General features: G+C 33.9%; 1 protein-coding gene across 2 annotated transcripts; it reads left to right on the top strand.

The window, feature by feature from the left end:
• The first annotated feature begins 13,454 nt into the window (after positions 1–13,454).
• On the top strand, positions 13,455–21,406 carry LOC140889558 (pescadillo homolog). Of its 2 annotated transcripts, none has more exons than XM_073297274.1 (13): positions 13,455–13,602; positions 13,684–13,769; positions 13,858–14,106; positions 14,213–14,350; positions 14,466–14,550; positions 14,644–14,751; positions 15,197–15,290; positions 15,398–15,693; positions 16,156–16,263; positions 19,549–19,670; positions 20,419–20,632; positions 20,912–21,103; positions 21,223–21,406. In XM_073297274.1, the coding sequence occupies exons 1-13, from the start codon at positions 13,579–13,581 to the stop codon at positions 21,286–21,288; spliced, it is 1,782 nt and encodes a 593-aa protein (XP_073153375.1). In that variant the 5' UTR covers positions 13,455–13,578; the 3' UTR covers positions 21,289–21,406. The 2 variants fall into 2 exon arrangements, with proteins under 2 accessions (XP_073153375.1, XP_073153373.1); XM_073297272.1 differs by having other exon boundaries at positions 20,900–21,103.
• The last annotated feature ends 327 nt before the right edge of the window (positions 21,407–21,733 follow it).

The following is a 21,733-nucleotide window of genomic DNA, read 5'->3' as shown; positions in this document are numbered from 1 at the left end:
TAAATTTCTTCCCACTATTTTGACATTTTCACCACCCTCTGATGAAAATGGGAAATCGTATTTCCTTAGTGAGCACGTAGAGTCCAATCTAGACAATTATGATCCCGAATAATATCAGCCAATCATAATTTTTAAAAGGTAGAGCCCAATTGCATCCCCATGCAACCTCTACGTGTTTCGCCTCACTCTTGATAAGGACCCAATAATATGACGTCGTTTATCTTCGAGTGTCAAGCCGACCCATCAATGTTGAATCGTAGTGGACGGTCGCCATGAGTTCCCTCAATAATATGAGCCGAAGTCATGGGAGTTCCACCAAATTCACATCACCTATGTCAGTGGAAGTCACAGCTTTTCGGCGTCCAGATCTCCCCAATAATATGAGCCAGACACTAACCGCGGGTAGCGTTCATCATGCAACCACCGTTGATGGAAGACAAGAATAAATTAAACTCTTTTAATTTTTACTTTTATGACTTGATATAAATTTTGAATCATATTCAAAATGAGGGATTTTAATTTTGAAACTGTCTCATCATTTTATTTAAAATCGCGTGCCGTGATTTTGTATGTTTGCCGGATTCATGCAACTATATTATCGAATAATATACATACATGCATATTATTATATATCGCATATATCATAATATGACAATTAAATAAGGATGATCGATTGCCAATACTATTTGATCCATGCGAGCCAAGCATGGATCAAGGTCCAAATCCTAGGTAAATGTAGGGATGCAAATGCAACTTATTACATAAGCTTCCAATATTTTACATGTCGTCATCTTGATCATCGGGCCCACCATCTTCCAATTTTGATCTCCCACTATTACAAATATTTACATTTGAATAGCCATGGCACATAAGGGATACATATCAAGGGGTGGGAACGAGCCATAAACCAGGTTCACTTTAATTTTATCAAATAAAATTATACAAGTTGAGACATGAAAAATATCCTAACACACACCTAGCACATTGGTCATGGCTCTCGATCATCCTTTATGCATATAATATCATATATTATATAATTCATTAATTTCATGTATCTTGTAATTTTATCACTAACCGCCACAATTATTAAATGAATTAACAAATTAAATAAACTCCTTTATTTAATTTCTAATTAATTCAATAATAATTGATTTTCTTGTAAAACGCCTTTTACTATAAATAATTAGAATCACGTTCCAATTATTTATTTCATAAGAAAATATTTATAATTTTACCAAAAATTAATATAAGGATAAATAAGTCAAATTTTCATAAAATTTTAATTTATCCCAAATTAATTTAAAAATTATAAAATCACACCGGATCCATAACTCCTTCTCCCGAAACATTTTCGAGTAGACAGCCCATCACAAAAAACAATTTTCCGAACAATTCGGGTAGTGGGCAATTGGATCTCAAATGCAATCATTAAATTGCAACTCAATTATTATCATATACTAGTATCACCCGTGCGATGCACGGTGTGTTATTTTATATATTTAACGATTAAATATATAGGTAATAAGTATACTCATTTGAATATCTTTAAAAATATTGATAAAATATAATGAATATATTTAAAATTTAATAATATCATATATTTATAACTTTTAATAAATATAAAGTTTTTTTTGTATAAATTTGAATATATATACCGATCAATACGTATCGAAATCTCTGTATATCTTAAAATTTTGGTATAATCGTTATGATAATTATATGTATCAAAATTTTCGGTACACCGATTTCGGTATATCAAAATTTTTGATGCGGTATCAGTATAAAAAAGTTTTATTCAATATTTTTCGATATGACATATTTTTGGTACGATACGGTTTGTTGTCCTTAAGTATATATAGATCATTTTGGCGACCAAATTATGGTATCTTCAATATAATTTTGGATTTTCTATTTCTCTCTAGTATTATTATATACTACAATTCTTTAAGATTTTAAAACGTAATGTCCCGCAAAATCTTATAATTCTAAAAAATATTGTTTTATACTTTAATTAACCCATTTTTAACAATGTATAAAAGGAAACTATTTAAATTTATTTTTTAATAGACCAAAATAACAATATAAAAATCATATTTAAAATTTTTTATTATTTTAATTTAATATAGTGGGTAAAATTTTCATATAGATAAATTTATTTAATTTGGTAAGATTATAAAAATTGTTAAGTGTACTGTGTATATACACAAAAACCAAATATAAAAGTTTTTTAATAATAACCTTTTTGCAAAAAATAAAAAAAAAATTACAATTTGTTCGGAGTTTAAAAATTATAAATGGTTTAAAATTATAAATTTTAACCAATAAGATAGAATATTATACTTTTCTTCAAATTTAAAGACCAAAAATATGTTCATTAATAAATTATCTTTGTTTAATCTATCATATTTTTCTTTTATATGTGTTTTTAATTGCAAATATTTTTTATTATATTTGTTTTTAGTTTTCTTAAAGAGCGAAATTAGATAATTGATAGGAAAAATTTTTATAATGAATATTAAAACTAAAAAAAATAATTATCTTGTTAAAAAAATTTATGGTAAAAAATTATGGACTATATTTTATTATTATTTTTTTTAGTGTTTTGTGTAGTTATCTTTTAAAAGTATATACTCTCATAAAACCAGATAAATATTATTTCTATTATAATAAAAAATAATGTAAATTTATTTTTAAGTTTTCTTCTTCTATTATTTTTATTTTCAATGCAGAAATAATTAAAAATATTTTCTTTTACCATAAAGAAACTAATAAGAAAACAAATGTACGTATTTTATGTGCGTTATATAAATATTTTTAATTTAATAAATTATTTGATGAAATATTTTTTAAAAGCTAAATTACAACATGCGACTTCTCTTGTTGAAAAAAGCTAAATTACAAATATGATCTACATCGTATATTTTTTATGTGTATATAAATATTTTTAAATTTATGTGATTGATCACCAATTATTTTCAATACAGGATCATCACCAATTGTAATAAAAAATATCATCATTTTATCCATGAAATTTCCCTACAAAGTGCATGCTAACTTGTGGTGCCTAAAAAATTATAAATATATATGGAATATATAAGAATTCAAATTCATAATCACCATAAAAATAAGATATTAAAATAACAATATTTACCCCAATCACATCTAGAAAAATAAAGTGATAAATTAACACAAATTAAAATATAATAATAAATGCATGCTAAGATCATTTAATTACACGACACTTCAAGATTAAACATGACAAAAAATTTTGATTCGTCGATGACTTCTGCGTTCGTCAAATATTTAAATTTCTTGAATTCAAATATATTTGACGGAAAATTATGATTTTTTTTATTTCGAAAACATTTGTTTTATAAAATATTACATTTTCAAAATTTTTAAAAGAGCGTCGTCTAGAATATTTGGTATATTGACTTTCCATAAATCTATATTACGTATCTTAATTAGAACCTTGATATAAATTTACTTAACATATTCTAAAAAATAATTATCATTTTTAATCAAATTTATTAATCGACAAAAAATTTGAATTTTTTGAAAAATAATTATTTTTAAAAATTCTGATAGAAAAATAATATATGATTTTTTATAATATCTTTTTATATTATTTTTATTAATAAGAGTTATATCAACCAAGATAAAGAATTTAATGTAATCACACAAAATTGGTATGTCCATTTAAAGATTATCTCAAATGATATAAGTATTTCTCATAAATATGATAAATATTTTAAAACGAATCAAATTTTTCTGCGAATAATATTATCTTCTGTATTCTAACATAAACTTTTTTTTAAAGAAAAATGAACCTCCTTAATTCTGTAAAATTTATAAATTTTAATTCTAAATTAGGTAAATTGTATTATTTATGGAACATTTTATATGTAATTGAGAAATATTCTAAATTCGTTGTATTATTATAGAAATTTAGAATTTATTAAAATTTCACATATATGCAGTAATTTGTTTCAAAATTTGATTTGAAGCAAATTTTCAGACGAATTTTGACCCATATAAATTTTAATTCTAAATTACAAAAATTTTATCATTTATTGAAAATTTTATATATAATTGGGAAGTCTGCAAAATTTTGTTGTATTATTATTATTATTATTATTATTATTATTATTATTATTATTATTATTATTATTATTATTATTATTATTATTATTATTATTGTTGTTGTTGTTGTTGTTGTTATTATTATTATATAATATATATATAGCATTTATTGAAAATTTCACATATATATGATAATTGTTTGAAAAGTTTGTTCGTTGGCATTGGAAGCATGTTTTCAGATGAATTTAGTTCCGTATAAAATTGTTTATGAAGCAAATTCGAAATACTAAATGAAATAAATTGTTATATAATACATTTGTACATTATTATTTATAGTATTGTAAGATATTTTGAAATATATATGGACTCAAATAATTAATTATTTTTTATAAAGTGATTAAGCAATTTTAAATTGAAAATTGATTTATTATTATATTTATAGTATTAATTAATATCTACCAATTTAAGCGTAAGTTTTTGGCAAATAAAATTATTATAAATTAAGTTAATTTGAATCAATTATATTTGTACATTATATATATAGATATATATGAAAATGACAACTATTTCTAAGTAATATTTAAAATAAATTTCGGTGCATAAAACATATAAATATAATTAAATAAGTTTGTTTACTATTTTAGCTTAAAGTTTTTGGCGGGATTTTACTATATTTGGCAAAAACTCAGTTATTATATATATATAAATATATATAATAATATATATCCATATATGTACATATATATCGTAATATATATATATACACATATCTATATATATTTTAAATATATATATCTATATATAATAATAATATATATCCATATATGTATATATATCGCAATATATATACATATATCTATATATATTTTAATATAATATATATCCATATATGTATATGTATATATATATATATATCGTAATATATATATACATATATCTATATATATTTTAAATTCTATTAAAAATAAATTTTACGGTGTAGCGATTTTGTAATATTTTCTTATGCGGTTAGAAATTAAAAATACTCAACATAAAATAAACCATACGATATAGAGAACCTGACTTTGATATCACTGTTGGATCTCGGATCTCTATCATGCCCAAGACGCAGCGGAAGTTTAAAATTTTATTTTGACATTCAAAATATTCTTGGACACTCGTATGGTTTAAAAAACATTCATAGGGAGTTTAGAGATTTATACCTATCAATCTTAAAATATTGACGATGGCTCCAACTATTTCGAAACAATTTCGAAAATAGCTCTTGTTGTAAATCCCTACGAACGATCAACTGGATTATATCCTTTCTTTAATCTCCGAATCAGGTCCACGACCGGATATCCTGTTCCTCTTCTAAATTGCACTTAAAAGAAGAAGAGATTTGGCGTTGAAATCGAACTCAAGAATTGATCGTATCAATTCTAAATAACCAGAGCGAAACAAGAAAGCAAAGACGAAGCCGAAGAGAAAAACAAAAGTCTCGCATTTTTTCTTCTGATAGCTTCTGCTATCATTTATCTCCTCAATCAATTGAGGCAATTGATTGAGGAATGTTAAATGAGTTGTCGGTTGACAACTCATTTAATCATTATCTTTTTTTTAATATAATAATATATATTATTATAAACAATGGTCCCACAATAATATAATATAAATATATTATATTTTATATATATATATATATATATATATATATATATATATATATCGAATATATATATATATATATCTATATATATATATTGGGTCCTTATCTCCAAGTCCAACTTAAAAAAATTAATTAAACTCTTTTAATTAATTTTGCTCTCAAAATTTTTATAAGCTTTTACAAACCATTTATAAAGCTTATCTATCGATCCGGACAAATTTGTTTATCATAAATTCAACTCTTTGAATTTATTATCTCAACGGGAACAGGGAAACCAGTACTTGTGTAACCCTCAATGGTTCAGGGATACAGCTAGTCGTGGGTTCAGGCTTACCCTTATTAGCCTCATTTTATGCATCAACTCCTTGATCATAAAATGTCAGAACTCCTTTCTGATTTAATCCATCGAATCATGGTAAGAGCGTTAAGTAGCACTACCCCATGATTCCCTAGGTATCACTGATAGTGCCTGCAAGAACCAATCGATTATGGTTAACGTACAGTACAGTCCCTTTATCTCATATATCCCGATCGAAACTGCAACCATTGGTTCATCGAGGGTTGCATTTAAATTTCGATAACGATGTGATGTCTTTGAGAATACATAGTGGCATCGCATGTGTAACTTGGTAAACACTTTACTCTACTGCACATCTTACACTCTGGCCAGAGATTCCATGCACTATTATCTCACTTGATCACATAGGATATCCACACCCGTAGGTGAGAGGTGAATCCCCGACTACAATTCACTGGCTCCTATATGTGTCGCAACTTTACCCAACCTCGCCACCTGATGACCCTCATGGAGTCGGTAAACGAGTCAAAGTAAAGTCCTAGCATGTAGAGCCTCAGTGTTGTCCCGGGTCGTAAGGACTAATGGTATACAACCATAACCACAGACTTATCCACTCGATGAATGATAACCACTTGGGAAGTCCGAGGGAGGGTAGTTCAGTGAACTCATCATATGAGCACCAATCTGTATGATTGAACATCTCTATGTCCATACCAATGAAACGTGGTACACATCATCACAGATTCTAGTCTCGAGCTCGAGTGATCCTTATCCTTATTTTGGACGGCTCAATCGACTAGGAACTTGATTTAGAATATACAGTAATTAATAATATGTGTTTCATGATTGCCATCACATGTACAACCTCATATCTTACTATAGTATATTCAAGGTCTTTATCTATGCAGCTTGCATGGGTATACAAATAAAGAAAATACCAAATAAAAGATTAATAATATTAAAATAAAGATTGTTATTACACTTGAGTCAATAAAATCCCTGACCAACATTTGGCTTGCAGGGCATCTACTCTAACAGTTTAAGTCATGGCCGTGTTTTGCTTCCGATTGGGTGACTTGGGTAGATCGAATGGAACCTTGTTTTGGGGATACGTGTAAGTCCGAGGGTCTGCATTATTTTATTCAACTAACTAAAGCTCATTTTCATTTGCAAGTGGGTATATTAGAGATTGTTTTTTGGTTCTGGGCTCCCCTTGTAACGCCTTTCTTTTTGCGAGTGGTCCGATGTCCATTACTCTCCATGATATACTTTGTTTATTGAGGTTCCCTGTCTTAGGGTTATATTTCATTGGCTTGATCCCCTCTAAAGGTCTTTCAGCCCTGTTAGACGAGAAAACATATATTTCCTATGCTTCAATCATAGGTTCTTGGTATACCAGCTCAGAGACTCCCACCTCAGAAGAACACAATCTGTTCATGTGGGCCTTGTTTGCAAGTTCTTGTTCTGTCCTGCTTCAGGGCGCCATTCCACGGAGTTTTTGTTGTTGGCCCATTCTCTAAGTATTGGAAATGTACTTAATCTAGGAGTTATGTTCCTAGGATCAGTGTATCGTTGTAGTAGTCCAGTTTCATTTTATAAGAGTAATTTGAGTATACATGTTTACAATTAATAAACATGATTAAGGAACTTTAATATGATCAAACAGACTAAGAAATCAAATCTAAAACATCCAAAAATGGTAAAAGAGCAAATTTGGGTTTGAGTAGTTCGGATGGTTTGAACTACATAGCTTAAAGGGTTCGGAAGATCCGAAGTGGTCGAATGGGGCGAAGCAGTTCAAAAACTATGGGGAGTTCAGAATGTCCAAACCAAATTCTGGAGCATCCGAACTAGTTAGGCCACGCGCACTAATGAGGTGTCATCACTTCTCGGACACGTAAGAGTTCGGAGCATCCGAATAGGAGATCGGAACGTCCGATCTTTGCATTGCGGCGACATGGCATGCATGCGAGTTCGTAACGTCCGAAAAGGAGTTCGGAGCGTCCGAATTCTGCCTATAAATAGGATGCGGGAACCCTTTTCTTTGCCAATTCACAAGTTTTCTTTCCTTCTCTTGGGTCTTTGGGGCGGTTCCAGCCTTCTTAGGTGTGGGGCAAGTCTTGGTGAGGCATCGGGAGTCATATCAGAGTTGTACCAAAGTTTTGGGGTAGTCATCAACAACGGGATAACGATGGACAAAGGTATAACCCTAGACCTTATATGTGACGCCCAGAGATAAAGAGGCGGGAAGTGATCGCTGGTGCCAAGAGGTTGCACGAACAATGAGCGGCTCCTAAAGGCTTCTAAGCAGAGGGAGACATGAATGAACCGATCTCGTCCCGGAATGAGAGGGATTTTGAGGCTGTGTAGGTATGAGACTGCATAGTTGAGGAGGGCTTAAAAGATTTCATATGTACTATTCATATCAAGAAGGTGCATCTTCTTTTCGGTAGCTCATCACATAAGAACTCCAAAGTTAAACGTGCTTGACTTGGGGCAATTATAGGATGGGTGACCCCCTGGAAAGTTTTCCAAAGTGCGTGTGAGTGAGGACATAAACACGCTGAAAAAACTCGTCTTGATTCAGTGGGTCGTTACAAATGATATCAGAGCCGACCTCTCTTAGTAAAGTATGGTTCGGGGACGAACCAAGCAGAAGTTGGTGGGCATGTGACGCCCGAGACTGAAGATGCGGGGAGTGATCGCCGGTGCCAAGAGGTTTCACGGACAATGAGTGGCTCCTAGAGGCTTTTAGGCGGAAGGAGACATGAATGAACCGATCCCGTATCGGAATGAGAGAGATTCTGAGACTATGTAGGTATGAGACTGCATAGTTGAGGAGGGCTTAAAAGATTTCATATGTACTACTCATATCAAGAAGGTGCATCTTCTTTTCGGTAGCTCATTACATAAGAACTCCAAAGTTAAGCGTGCTTGACTTGAGGTAATTATAGGATGGGTGACCCCCTGAAAAGTTTCCCAGGGTGCGTGAGAGTGAGGACATAAGCATGCTGAAAAGACTCGTCTTGATACAGTGGGTCGTTACATTATAAATAGTTTGGGAGAATCTAGTTAAGGTAGTCTTGTGATTATAGGCTTGGACACTGGGTAATTTCTGATCGTTCTGAATCCATTTGATGATCCTTTAATCATGTTTTAACTAATTAGTCATAATTAAGTTCTTGATTAACTCATTTGGAGACGGGTTACTACATTTCCTAAGAAAATAACTAGAGAAATGTTTAGCTCAACAATGGGTTCTAATGGAGGGGCTGCAAGAGAGGAGACAAATGCATGGTAAGGGTCAAGAGCTTTGACAATCAAGGGTGTTTCTTTAGGAACAATAACCGCTCTCCGCACCTCTTGCTGATATTCAGTAGAAAAGATTCCATGATTTGGAAGAAGTGCTTCTACTTCTGGAATGTAAAGTAAAGAAAATTCAGGTAAAACAGGGGATGAAGATACTTCCCTGAAAGTTGGAGCGATCGGTGCATCGGGTGATGTAGCAATGGGAGCCTCTTCTGGTGTAGTAGACATGTTTGGTTCTTTGGTAAATGAATTCACAACATCCTCTACTGCAGAGAAGTCTTGAACATGCTGGATTGAAAGATGATCATCTGGAGAGTCAAGAAAGGCAAAGAGATGGTCGAGGATTGCACGAGATTGGATTGAACTCAAGGAATCAAACTTGAACTGTAATCTGTAATTCTTCTTTCATGATTTCAACTTTGTAATCGAATATTCTCTAAAACCTAGTTAATAAAGTGTTGGTTGGTTTCCCGTAGATGTATCAAAAAGATCGAACCACGTAAATTTCATTGTGTTCTTGTTGATATTTATGCATTGGTCATTGGTTCATTCATTGTTCTTGTTGTTGTTGAACATAGACGAATTTGGTGTATCGATTTTTTTGTTTTATTGTTCGTTCACTGACGTCCTATGTCATCACTATTGCACAATCATCATGCTCTTGTATTCTTGACAACAACTCAGAGATATATTCTTAATTTCCTAAATTTTCTTTCTCAGAATTTTGAATGTTCGTATCAACAAAACTGCCAAGAAATTGATAATCTTCCTAAAAAACAAACTCACTTCCATAAATTCTATCCAAATCTCCATTATCTGATTAGACATCAACAAGTTGTACATTCATTTTTACTTCAAAATTTTGAAGGATATGATTCCTAATGTCAAGCACAATCACATCATTGTCCAAATATCTCCCATCATTCAAAGTTTTTTTTTTCTTTCAATTTTGTGTTCAAAATTTGATTATAACTTTCTCCGTGCATCCTATCTCCTCACATACCCCCAAAGTTCAATCAAGCCTATCTTTATCCATATCGTCACGATCGAAAAATTCAACACTTCCACCTCTGCGTACTTTTTCCTTGCGACTAGTTTACCATTGTAGTACTTACAATTTGATTCTAAAACAGGTAGGTTCCCCAACATAGCACGTATAAAAAAAATCACACTTGATAAATTTTATCCAAAATTTAATATACAACAACTAATTTCCGTACAATAACAATAATGGAGAAATTAGAAAGGAAACACAAAAAAACAATATTGTAGAAGGTTATATATACACACAACACACTATCGGAAAAATATTTGATTCTAAAATAAAAATTAAATAGCTATAAGTAATACAAAAAATTAAATAGCTAACATGAAATTGAGTCTCACCTATGCATTTGTATAACATTGACATTAACATAGTGATGCTGCCACAATTGAGTATATGTTAATTTTAATTATGGCCATGTATTAGTGGATGCATTTTGTGATTATGTGTTTGTTTATATCTATTGTTGCATAAAGGTTTGTGTTTTATGTCATCTTTTGGTCGAATGGAAATGTTAATCACTTCCATGAAAATTTTTACGACGAACTATGTTCAATATAAAAAATATTCATCTATTTAGTTATCCTCGAGGCATATTTGAACATCCAATTAAGATTGCTAAATTAACATGCAAGTACAATTTTTATCTCCATCTCTTTTTTAATAGTGCAAGTGTGCAACTCCGGTGCAATTTAGTTTATGATAGATGAAAAAGAGGAAAAATGACTTTAGGTATAGTAGCCCGTATCCAGAATTAGTAATTAGTTGCTAATTAATCCAGTTTATCATGTTAGTTAAGTTAAACATGATTAAGGGGACTTCCAATGGTTAAACGAGGTCCGAAAATGGCCCGGAGGGTCAGGCAGAACGGAAGCAACGTTCGGGAACGGATGCAACGTTCGGCAGCTGATGTCATCCATGATGTCAGCAAGAATTACGTCATTGCTTACGCACTTGAGTGGACATCGGAAGTAACGTTCGGGAACGGACGCAACGATGGTCGGACGAACGGATGCAACGATCAGGAACAGACGTTCCGTTCCATGTCTATAAATATAGGGTCGAGGAGCCTCATTTCTGCACCAATTCCGCGAGTTCTCTCTCGATTCCTTAGTCTTCTATCTTAGATCTAGGGAGATCTAGGCTTCCTTTTGGGAATCCGGAAGCGGCAGTACGGTCCAGACGTCGTAGCGGAGCTGTGGTCTAGTTTTGAGGCCAGCGACAGCAAAGGGCTGACGACGGACGCAGGTATAGCTTTTGCTTCCTAAAAATATTTAGAAGTATGCAATAGCTTAGTTAAGGCTTTTGGAGCACAATAATGATATTAGTATCATTTGGCTTGTAGCTCGGATTATAGGCGTGGACTTAGAGCTGGTAGAGCTTGCCTAGTAGTTGAGGTACGAAAGTACTGTTCGAGATATCCTGACTGAGTATGCATGATTTATATGACATTGATATATGTTGCATACATTTGCATATTGAGCTATCTCGTTCGAGATGTCTGTTAGTAGAGTTTTACCCTATCCTGTTAGTGGATGGACTTCCATCGATTTGGGTCCGGAGTATCCACTGGTATCTTGGTATGGGAGCCACCTCCTGAACCGACGGTACAACGTGCTACATACCAAAGCCCGGTCTGTCTTTGTTATCTGATCCTTGACCTCGGGTCTGTAGGGAGTTTACTTTGCATGCATGTATACTCATACTCTCGTGCTGAGCGTTTTATGCTCACGTCTCGTACTCTATGTTTCTGGACACCCTATTCCATGGGGCACGTTTGCGATTGGATGATGCGGGTTGATCCAAGAGGGGCTAGGCGGTGGTTGGCCAGCTGGAGCTTTGCCTAGATTAGTATTGCATTGTATTTGGATAATACAATATTCGATTTGGTTGTATAACTATTCGGGGTTTTTACAGATTCCTTTCCTTGAGATTGTATAATGTTTATTCGTTTTCGCAGTTTATTTCTGATATCTGTTTAATTAAGTTAATTGCATGCTTAAGTTACGATTAGTAGGTGATCTGGGTAAGGATCACTACATTAGGTTTTTGAATGAACGCCTAAGAGCATCTCCAACGCTGCGCCAAAATGGCATTTTGCACCATTTTGGCGCAGCAAATCATCTCCAATGGGGGCGCTATTTTTGGACACCAAAATAGCGCCCCACCAATGCCTATGCCAAACATGGCGCAGAATTGGCGCAGTCCCATTTACTTTTTTTTAAAAAAATTCTTTTATTACTTTTAATTATTAGAATTAATGTTTAGATAATAATATAATATTAATTTTATAATTAAATATTCAACATAAAAATTTAATTATAATTTGTAAATTAAATTTATAAATAAATGTGTAATTATTTATTTTTTTTAATATTAATTATAAATAATTAATTATTGGTTTGATTTAATTATTATAAATAATATAATAGTTTAAAACAAATGTAAATAATAATGTGAAATTAATATATTGATCATTTTATTAATATTATCATAATTATTAATATTATAAAAATTAAATGTAATACAATTAATTAATGCAAATTTATAAATATATTTTTATAAATAATAAAAAATAGTATAAAAAGTAAATATTCTTTTTAGAGTAAGATTTGAAGTAAATGGTTGAAAATTGATGCTACATTTGGTGCAAAAATTGCACTATTTTAGAATAGAATTGCTTTAAAATGACATTTTGGATGAGAGATGGCCTAACAGATGGTGGGGAGTGGGGACCAAAATCAAATATCTATTACTGTTTATTAAATTTAAGCACCACATAAAAACTAATGTTGTCACGGTCTGGTTTTTTACTAATCCAAAAATGTCCCCCACTAACTTATGTTCTTTCTATAATTTTCATTTTACACTATTTTTTTTATTTCCCCCCATTTAAATCACTTTTTTTTCTTTCGAATTATGTGGAGATGGCTGTTTTCTTGCCTATATATATACGTCGCACACGCATCGAGTGTGCCTCAATTACTAGTATTTTATTAAATTGCATGGACTAATTTGGCACATGACAAAACACAAGGGACCAAATTGGAAAACACCTGAACAAGACAGAAGACTGTTGTGTTAAATCTGGGTCTTCAAAAATCTCGGGCCTATAACAAAACCATTAGACAGTCTTAGGGTTTATCCATCCGATTCTCGTAAAGGGGTTTCTCTTCTCCGCCGACCGCCGTCGATATGCCTAAGCACTATAGAGCCGCCGTATGTTGAATCTTAACCTCTCTTTCGTCTCTCTCTCTCACGCTGAGTAATAGTAATTCAGTATGTATTTTTATTTTTAAGGGCAAGAAAAAGGAAGGACATGCCGCCAAATATGTCACCAGATCTCAAGCGCTCAGGCACCTTCAACTCGGCCTTTCATATTTCAGGTTCTTCAATCAAGAAATGTTCTATATCCAAAAAGTATTTAATTTAAGCTCCTTCCAGGATATTTAATTTAATTTAAGCTCCTTCCAGAAAATTATGCATCCTAAAAGGTGTTTTCCCTCGGGAACCCAAGAAGAAGCTGAAAGGAAATCATAATTCATATTATCACGTGAAAGATATCATGTTTGTCAAACATGAGCCCATTCTAGGAACATTGAGAGACATGGGGGCATATGAAAAGAAGGTGAAAAAAGCCATGTCAAAGAAGAACAGGGATCTTGCTGAACGACTTTTGACAAGGAAGCCTACTTACAATCTTGATATGCTTATTAAAGAGAGGTGAATGCGACAAGTTTTAAACTTTGTGGTATTCTGCTTTTTCTATTTATGGACTTATGGTATTGATTCTTGCCTGACATTAACTGTTTCTCGTTTTGACATTTAGATATCCTAAATTTATTGACGCACTGAGGGATCTTGATGATTGTCTTAGTATGGTACACCTGTTTGCTGCATTGCCAGCAGTGGATAGGGCGGTAAATGGAGAAAAGATTCCCGTTGACCGTGTTCATAATTGCAGAAGGTTACTTACTGTTCGTGGTTGTTAAAATGGTTATTGATTTTTAGTAAAATGTTCAATTCTGCATAACAAAATGGTCTTTGCATTAATGTGATGTTTGGTTCTTTGTTTTGAGTAGGTTGAGTCTTGAGTGGCAGGCATTTGTTTCTCGCACCCACAAACTGCGGAAGACATTCATTTCTGTGAAAGGCATATATTACCAAGTATGTAGGTGTGACTTATGATGAAATTTCAGTGATCTGTTACTGGTAGTGCTGTGGGTTTTATTGATCCAACTTTGTCTTCAATCTTAATAGGCAGAGGTTGAGGGCCAAAAAATTATATGGTTAACTCCTCATGCATTGCAGCAAGTACTGCCAGAAGTTGATTACAAAGTCTTGCTTACATTTTTGGAATTTAGTGAGGTCTGTTTATAAGTCTTATCATTGTCTTATAAATGATTATGGATGGCTGTTTTATTTTTACAATCAAGGTGGCATTAATACAAAAAGTAAGCTTCATGTTAATAATTCTGAAGATAGAAGCTAATTTTTTTACTCTCAGTGGAGACTCTTTGGGCTGCTTGGCCTGAATTGGTCATATGGGTATCGGATCATTGTCAAATAACCTAATGCAAGCCAAAATAAGTGCTACAGTACTGCTAGTATTCTATTGCGATTTTGGGTGCCAAGTTTCTTTGAAATTATCATTATTTCTTAAAATTTTTGAAATTTCTTGTTTTTCCTCTAGTGGACAGTGTCAATTAATTGAGTGTTTCTTTTTAAAGAATTCAAAACTTATTGTTTTGTATTAGGCTAATAGTATTGTTTTGATTTATCCAGTGTTCATTTTTGTATTATTTGGCTGCAGGCTCTCCTAGCATCAGTTAACCACAGACTCTATAATTTGATAAACTTGAAATATCCCCCCATCCTTGACCCTCGGTTGGAAGCTTTTGCTGCAGGTATATTTATTAATCATCGTCTGAATTGCAGGAAAGGACTTTTTAGAATTTGAAAGTGCTACACTTTGATAAATAGACCTTGATTAATTCTATTTGATTGAATGCAGATCTTTATGCCATGTCAAGATTATTTGATGCGAAAGATTGCACTTCCTCAATGAAGACAGCTGCTGCCATTTCATCTGTATCTGAGCGTACCAAGATCCAGCAGAAAGGGACAAACCATGATGAATCTGTAGATTCTGTAGTTCGACATGCACAGCTTCAACAACTTCTTTCTTTTGATGAGACTGGTGCTTTGATGCACCTTGCTGTAGACGCTATAAGTGAGGATGAGGAGGATGCAGACACAAGAGAATGTAAAAATCTCTTCAAGACCATGAAATTCTTCTTGAGTCGTGAGGTAAGATGTTATGCTATTACAGTATTACTTGTTATGGCCGAAGATTGTATGTTGTTTATGGATACAGTTCAATCAGTAACAGTCACTTGCCTATGTATTTTCTGTTAAATATATAGCGTTGCTTTTGTCTCTGGTTCATTGAATCCGAAATCGCTCATGCACCCAATTGGTGATGATTTTGTTCTGGTGTGTATATTACTGCTGATGTACATTTAATTTGTGCCTATTTACCGATAATCTATCACTGATTCACTGTCATGGTATCTTTCTTTTCTTCCCTTTCTGTCAAATCCCTCTCATTTCTTGGCCTCCTGGTAATACACTATTACCTATTGGGTGCATGAGCGATTTTGGATTCAATGAACCAGAGACAAAAGCAACGCTATAGCACATGCAGTATCGGAGTTTCTCCCTTTTTTGCTCTTTCATAGCACGTTTAGAAGTGTGAGCGTCCTTGTACAGGTTCCTATAGAGTCATTGCTGTTTGTCATCCCTGCTTTTGGTGGAACAGTTTCTTGGGAGGGTGAAGGAGCTCCACTTGAGGAGTCCGACCAGAGCATTACTCATCAGGTTTGCAATTTTACACTTTTGGGAGGATAAATGCTCCACAAATGATGTACGAAAAACTTCGTAATTTACGTGTTCTGGATCCATATTTATTGTTTATGTACATTGTCTTAGGGTTTTTTTTTTCTCGGGTACTATTTCATGCATTCTCTCAGAAACCTAAATAATAATGTCTTCTAATCCTTTGTGCCGTACCGTACTACTGGCCATTAGATCATTTTTTGTCCTTGTCCTGTTCTGTATCTCAATTCTCATATCTATATACTATGGGAACAACAGAGATGATGACAAGTAAGGGGATTTACTTGTTAGAATCTGGGGCAGATGCTGATTAAGAAGTACAGAAGTATTGCATTTTTTTCCAACCATGATTTTCCTGGATGATTTACAGATAGTTTGATTAAGCCGAAGTCTTAAATGTCTGCGTTGGAGTAATTTATTTTGATTCTCAAATCACAACCATCTTGTGAAAATTTTATGAGAGAATACTTGAACTTTACAAGGGATAATACAATCTTTTGCTTTTGGTTATTTGTTTCACCCAGTAGAAATTTGAGACATCTCAAGGATAATGTTAGGAACCACAATTTAATACTGAAAATTGAATATATCCCAGAGCAAGCTCTGTAATCCCTAGCTAAAATGCTAGTAACTCCCTAAATAAAGATTGTTACGTGCCTGGGTTTGGGATCGAGTTATGGGACGTTGGACTGTGAAATCTCTTAGTTCGGAATAGGATTCCTGCCGGTTTGATTTACGGCCTTGACGACCTATGATTAATTGAATACTTTGGGGCTCAAGAAAAACAAGAGAACCACCCGATCTTGTAAACAAAAACGTTTATATTGATATATTTTCTCAATGCCTAATTCTGCTCACCAAGTCCATACATATAACGAAGACGCAATCCAAAAATAAACTGACAGAAAAATCCTACCAAATTTAAAAGATACGCTGAAATAAAAAACAAGGAAATAATTATTCTTATTAACTAAGGAAATAAAATCTTCTTGCTCTTCAATCTTTAGACTTGAATTTTCCATGAGTGAAGCGCTGATAAACTTTGGGCTTGTCTGCCCATTCTTGGCCCATGTCTTCTTCACGGTTCATGACAAAGATAGTTCAATGAACAGAATAATAACCAAATGAGAACTATCTCACTTCCTCACTCCTTTATCTACTCCTCTCTTTCTAAACCTTCTAAGGCATTATAAATCATGGGCTTATTTAGGCCCACTAAACAAAGTACCGTAACAATACTCCCTCCTTGAGAATAGCCTTGTCCTCAAGGCTATGTCTTGGACATTGACTCTTGTTCTTTTCTTCCTACAAAATATTATTGGAAGCACTGGGGTATCCTCTTTCAAAGATATGGATTGACTAGTGCAGCAAGCTCCTTTAGTAGAATAGTGGTCCCATTTTTGCAGCCAATCTTGGTGCCTAGAATAGTGGTCCCATTTTTGCAGCCAATCTTGGTGCCTCATCTCCAATTCATACGATGCCAACATTTCAATTTCAAACTTCCCACCAACATAACCTTCTACCCTTGAAAGTTCCAGTAACTTGATTCCTATTTTCACTTCAACCTTAAACAGATACCTGGCAGCTCTCCGTTCATCGCCATGGCTTCCAGCAAGTTTTTCTTTCCCGTGACTTGTGGATCGTGGCGGATAATGCAACGCGCATTGATTTGGGCAGCCTGCGATACTTATTTGGGCTCAATGGATGATAAAGCCCAAATAACCTTCTTCAACCCTAGCCCACTCCTGATCAGCCCAAACTTCCTTCCCAAAGGCCTGAAATTCATTATTTTCTGTGTGTTGCCCAGTCCAATCCAATTGGTCCCACAAAACTTCAAACCAGACGGTGCGGACGTCTTCTAGTCTCCATCTCTGCAGCCACAACACACAATACTTGTATGGTTCCAACGCTTTTCGCCCATCGTACCGTCCGATTAACTCCATGGCTTTTGAGTAACGTTCGATCTTTAGCATCCATCCCATCTGCTCTCGCTCTTCGTACTCCAATGGATTCCCTCCTCCAGAAAGTTTCAGATCCCCAAGACAATCCGAAAACTCTTCTAGCTCCTCAACCCCCTCTTGCTCTATCGTTTTCAGAGCTTGGGGTAAATAAGGTTTAAGTTCTCTGCACAGTTCTGGACAACCTTCTCTACCAATTTTCTTGCATTTGACAGAACCCCTTCATTACTCCTTTTTATCCTCACTTTCTTCAAAACCAAGAGTCACCACTGTCTCCATTGCCGTAAAAATAATTTCTGAATGATGAACATTTATAGATCTAAGGAGGTATTGAAGCATCTCAATAATCGTCTCAGCCATTTCTAAATCCAACATGATCAGACAGTACCTTACCTTAGCCATGGTTTCGAGAATGGTTACCCTTTTGAAATTAGATCTGCTAGCAATGTCCGTGAAATCCTTAAAAGCCAATACCATCAAATAGAAAACCTCTTTCATTTTGTCATCATCGTAAGGAGCCTCCGGTGCCGTAATTCTAATAATCTCACTAATGCAAGAAGCTGCTCCTACCTTTACATCAACATCAGAATGCTTGAGGAATTCTGTCGTCCCCAATACATCCATTAGTGGTGAAAGAGCAGATAGCATAGGCTTACACGGTGACTGCTCGACTTTCGATAGAAGCTTCTCAGCTCGATCAAGGAGACGGAGGAGTTTGTCCGAGGATGAAGGAGGCCGATGAAGAGCTTTCCCAGCTTTTGTGAGTTGTTTTTCCAGCTCCACATCTGAAATTGGCAGCTTCATCTTTGACACTCTACTCAAATTGTGGTTGCTGTTTCCTTTCCGACTAAGATCCGGCAGGTCGGACCAATTGTTAGGAACCACAATTAATACTGAAAATTGAATATATCCCAGAGCAAGCTCTGTAATCCCTAGCTAAAATGCTAGTAACTCCCTAGCCTAAGCTAGTTACAAAGAACAGAATAATAACCGAATGAGAACTATCTCACTTCCTCACGCCTTTATCTACTCCTCTCTTTCTAGACCTTCTAAGGCATTATAAATCATGGGCTTGTTTAGGCCCACTAAACAAAGGACCGTAACAGATAATTGAAACACCATATACATATGATTTCATGTAAATGATGTTAAGTTCATAACTGAGGAACATAGCCTCAATTTTCGTGGTATCTGCGATGTTGGTATTTTTGAGCATATTGTTGGGTGTGCTAGATTGCTATCGTTTCTAAGTTATGGCTATTAAGAGCTTCTGAGATTTGTATTGATGTATGGTTGCGTCTGCATGCAGATCGTGGATAGGCCAACACAGTATCACAAATTCCTATCCAGAGATTATATCCAGCCACAGTGGGTTTATGATTGTGTAAATGCACGTATACTATTGCCAACTGAGAAATACATGGTGGGATGGTAAGTTCAGGAACAATTGATCTTGCTGCTGAAGCTCTTTCACACAACTCTCTGAATCTGTTACTTGTTTGGTAGTTTGTGTATGGTTGAATTTTTAATTTTTTTTCCAAAATTCTGGGGCGCCTCCATGTACCACACCCTCTCAAAAATGTAAGATGAAAGAGCACATCAGCACCCAAATGACACTGCTGTGGCTTTAAGCTCCATTTTGAGTGGCTTGTTATGTAGAATGACACTAATTCCTTCTCATCATGAATGAGTCATTACAAGTTGAGTTGTTGATTGTTGAGGCCAGTGTGTGTTACATGTATTTAAATGCATCCGTCTGATGGACCTAGGATGTAGGACTGCGACTCGAAATGTTACCTTGTACTACATTCTATGTCCTGTTCCTGATGCATAGAATGAGTTACATGTTGAACTGTTATGGAGCCTGATGTAGTTGCTTAAAATTGGTGTAGAATAATTTATAAGAATGCTATAAAGGAATCTTCAGGCTTGCCCTTGCCTCATTTTTTCTGTCGTATTTGGAGATTTTTTTCTGAAATTTTTTATTGTTCTACTGTTTCTCCTGTTTAGCAACGGAATGGTTTTGTAAGAAATATTTTAGCTCCGTACTTCATCTTGTTGAATCCAACATTTTCTATGGCTTTCCATTGTTTTGGCCTTGAATTTTATGAATGGGTTTTGGTTAAACTGTCTTGTAATGATGTTATTAATGTTTTGTATATGACTTGAATTTCAATAGTGTACCTCCTCCACATTTGTCTCCATTTGTTGACGATGAAGCAGAAGGTTATGTTCCTGAATATGCAGAAGCTATTAAACGGCTGCAAGCTGCCGAGAGAAAAGGAGCTCTACGATTGCCTGGCACTGGAAAAGAAGATTTAGGTGATCCTCAGAGTTCCCTGGGTGTTAATGATCGAGCAGAAGCTATTGAAGCTGCTGAGAGAAAACGGAAGGTAATAGCATCTTGGTGGAAACCCTATGAGAGTGAGAAGTGGTGATTAGAATTTATTACTCCTTGAAAGTTGAATATAGAAGATACAGTTCTCATTTCCGACCCTATTGTAATGTGCACGTTTTCTTCCCTTTCTCTCCTTCCCAAGTGTAAAACGTGATTTTATATTGGTCATACATTCTGTTATTAAAGTCTACATATCAACACTTTGTTTCAAATCATCAGTTGAAGCGGCTAAAATATTTGACTCTATACTTCATGGATTCAGATGACAACGCAGGTGAAAAAGCATCAGCATGAACTGAAACTAGAACTTGAAGGTGTGCAGTATTCTGCTATCTCCGATGAAGTCGAAGGTGAGGATGCTGAAGGAGATTCAGAATATGATTTGAATCAAATTGCGGAGGATGCATCCAATATGTCCAAGATTGGAATGTCAGGCAAAAAGAGAAAGCAATGGGAAGCCATGAAGGTAAGGCAGTCATTTAGTATATGTTTCTCTGGTGCCTTTGATCATTTACAATTACAATTTCTTTTCATTTTTGCATTTGAGACTTGCAATTTCTTGCTTATGTGTCCTCTGTTTTTCAGAAATGTGATGAAATAAAAAAGGCCGCTGCTCAAAAGTTTGATGAACGTAAAAGGATGGATACATGAAGCCCAGAAATCATAGTAAATTCTTATTTTATTTAAGTTATGCTATTTATAATTTATAAGATAGTCTGAATTTTTTGAGATTCTGATGCGATATTTATGTTATGCCCTTTAAGCTCTTCTCTGTGCTGTCCCCCATTACCAAGTAATTTCTAGGCTTCAACAAATACGCGTTGGTTTGTTTTTTTACAGCAAAAATTCGAATCGAACCATGTTGATATAAAATAGCAATAATTAAAACCAAATCTATGACTTTTGCGTTGGTTTGGGTTGGGTTTGAATGATGAATCCCAACTCTGACTCGGAGTTTTTCAATCAAATATGCGGACATAATTCAAAATTTTAAATTTGATATTTTTTTAAAATAAATAAATCATTCAATAATATAATGTACTTTGATAATAGTTTAAAAATATAAATTTTAAAATGATCTATTTTAGCTACAGAG

The sequence above is a fragment of the Henckelia pumila genome, chromosome 1 (genome assembly GCF_033568475.1).
Source record: "Henckelia pumila isolate YLH828 chromosome 1, ASM3356847v2, whole genome shotgun sequence".
Classification (NCBI taxonomy): domain Eukaryota; kingdom Viridiplantae; phylum Streptophyta; class Magnoliopsida; order Lamiales; family Gesneriaceae; genus Henckelia; species Henckelia pumila.
The sequence above is the reverse complement of the archived record's forward strand: the minus strand, read 5'-3'. Positions and strand labels throughout refer to the sequence as shown.

What these genes read in the sequence shown, in the direction of transcription:
- LOC140889558 (XM_073297272.1), top strand. Translation starts at nt 13,579, where the DNA reads ATGCCTAAGCACTATAGAGCCGCC. An exon ending in CTAAGCACTATAGAGCCGCC is followed by an intron (nt 13,603 to 13,683) that starts GTATGTTGAATC and finishes TTTATTTTTAAG; the next exon opens with GGCAAGAAAAAGGAAGGACA. An exon ending in CTCGGCCTTTCATATTTCAG is followed by an intron (nt 13,770 to 13,857) that starts GTTCTTCAATCA and finishes AGCTCCTTCCAG; the next exon opens with AAAATTATGCATCCTAAAAG.